Source organism: Stegostoma tigrinum, chromosome 42, assembly GCF_030684315.1.
Source record: "Stegostoma tigrinum isolate sSteTig4 chromosome 42, sSteTig4.hap1, whole genome shotgun sequence".
Classification (NCBI taxonomy): Eukaryota; Metazoa; Chordata; class Chondrichthyes; order Orectolobiformes; family Stegostomatidae; genus Stegostoma; species Stegostoma tigrinum.
Window position 1 is genome coordinate 11,176,342 of NC_081395.1, and position 2,196 is coordinate 11,178,537.

At 47.4% G+C, this 2,196-nt stretch overlaps 1 protein-coding gene across 1 annotated transcript in view; it reads right to left on the reverse strand.

Moving 5' to 3' along the window:
* LOC125449255 (uncharacterized) overlaps positions 1-2,160 on the reverse strand; it is a 47,876-nt gene extending 45,716 nt beyond the window's left edge. Inside the window, exons 1-2 of the mRNA XM_059641494.1 lie at positions 2,073-2,160; positions 1,581-1,616 (exon numbers count right to left, since the gene is read on the reverse strand). Of these exons, the coding sequence (XP_059497477.1) occupies positions 1,581-1,616; positions 2,073-2,160 (124 nt within the window). The remainder of the gene's footprint in view (positions 1-1,580; positions 1,617-2,072) is intronic.
* Positions 2,161-2,196: the final 36 nt, after the last annotated feature.

A 2,196-nucleotide genomic window follows, 5' to 3' on the forward strand; every position in this document is an offset into this window, starting at 1 on the left:
GTTTACACAGGAGAATAAGGTGCTGTGGACAGTTTCTTTGTGGTGGTCCTCCAGGGATAGAGGTAAAAGGTCCACTTTAGGTGGGGCTAGTAGTGTGAATTACAATAAATGGTTAATCTCAATCAGTGCTGTAATTCATGGATTACAGTGAGTGCTTCAGTTCAAACAGAAGCTGTAATCCATGGAGTATTGTAACAATGCCAGTTTCAGTAAGAGGGAGTGGTCTTGCATTATAGTAAATGTGTCCATTTCAGACAGAGGCAGTAATCTTTGGATTACGGTAACAGCGTCAGTTTCAGGAAGAGGCTGTGGTCCATGGATTACAATAATGGTCTCCATTCAAGAAGAGACAACAATCCCTGTTTGCTTTAGATGGAGGTAGTAAACTGTGCATTACGATAACAGCATTAACTTCAGGCAGAGGTTGTAATCCCTGTATTACGCGAGAGAGTATCAGTTTCAGGTAGAAGTTGTAAACCACGGATGTTGGTAACCATATCGGTTTCAGTTGGGAGCAGTAATTGGTGGATTACAGGAATCACGTCATTTTCAGATGGACCAGTGGGCCATGGATTATGGTAACAGTGTCAGTATCAGATGGGACAGTAATCTGTGGATTACAGTAACAGTGTCAATTTTAGACAAGGCTTTAATCCATGGATTACGGTAACTGTGTCCGTTGCTGCACCCGTCTGAAATCTGTGGATTACGGTAAACGGTGTCAGTTTCAGATGGGGGCAGCAATCTGTGGATTATGGTAAACGGTGTCAGTTTCAGATGGGGGCAGCAATCTGTGGATTACGGTAAACGGTGTCAGTTTCAGATGGGGGCAGCAATCTGTGGATTACGGTAAACGGTGTCAGTTTCAGATGGGGGCAGCAATCTGTGGATTACGGTAAACGGTGTCAGTTTCAGATGGGGGCAGCAATCTGTGGATTACGGTAAACGGTGTCAGTTTCAGATGGGGGCAGCAATCTGTGGATTATGGTAAATGGAGACAATTTCAGATGGGGGCAGCAATCTGTGGATTACGGTAAATGGAGACAATTTCAGATGGGGGCAACAATCTGTGGATTATGGTAAACGGTGTCAGTTTCAGACGGGGGGCAGTAATCTGTAGATTACAGTAAAGGTGTCACTTTCAGACGGGGAAGCAATCTGTGGATTACGGTAACGGAGACAGTTTCAGACGGGGAAGCAGTAATCTGTGGATTACGGTAACGGTGTCAGTTTCAGACGGGGGCAGCAATCTGTGGATTATGGTAAACGGTGTCAGTTTCAGATGGGGGCGGCAATCTGTGGATTACGGTAAACGGTGTCAGTTTCAGACGGGGGCAGCAATCTGTGGATTACGGTAACGGAGACATGAGTTGCTGGGGCTGGGTGGGGAGCCTTTGTACAAACAGAGCCAGAGAGCCATTTCAAACACCAGGGCTGGACAACCCCATGGAGTAATGTGGGCTATCTCTCTGTAAACCCGGAGTGGATTCACGGGGAGGGGATGGGACAGGGGGATGTTAATGGCACTCAACACACACACACACACACACACAGCAGCCCCTGTTGTCCCAGTCACCCACCTCTCAGCTGCTCTGTGCGCAAGGGGAACTTAAAACCTGAGACAGAATGGAGAGGAAGTTTTCAGAGAACAGGCAGGCAGAGACAGAAATAGCAACAGGTCAGACAAACAGCGCACAAGCCATCTCGCAGAAAGCAGTCACTTCTAATTCTGACCTTTTAACTCATATCTGACCAAAGTAATCAACTCAGTGAGAACTACAGCCGCAGAACACAGAAGCTGTTTCGCTCCAAACCAGTCCGTGCCGACCACAATCCCGAACTAAACTAGTCCTACCTGCCTGCTCCTGGCCCATATCCCTCCAAACCTTTCCCTGTTCATGTACGTATCCAAATGTCTTTTAAATGTTGTTAATATACCCACACCCAACACTTCCTCTGGAAGCTCATTCCTCACACGAACCCCTCTCTGTGTAAAAGAATTGCCTTTCGTGTATTTTTGCCACCACAGTCGCAAACCTATCCCCGCTAAGGGACAACATCAGTTTGCTGACCGCTGGGTGGGTAAGAGATGACATGGTACGAGAGAAGAAGTGAGTCCTTTCGCCGCAGTGAGTGCCGTACTCTGACACTTCGTCTCATTGTGACCTCCGTTCTGCTTCCCCATCTGACCACCTC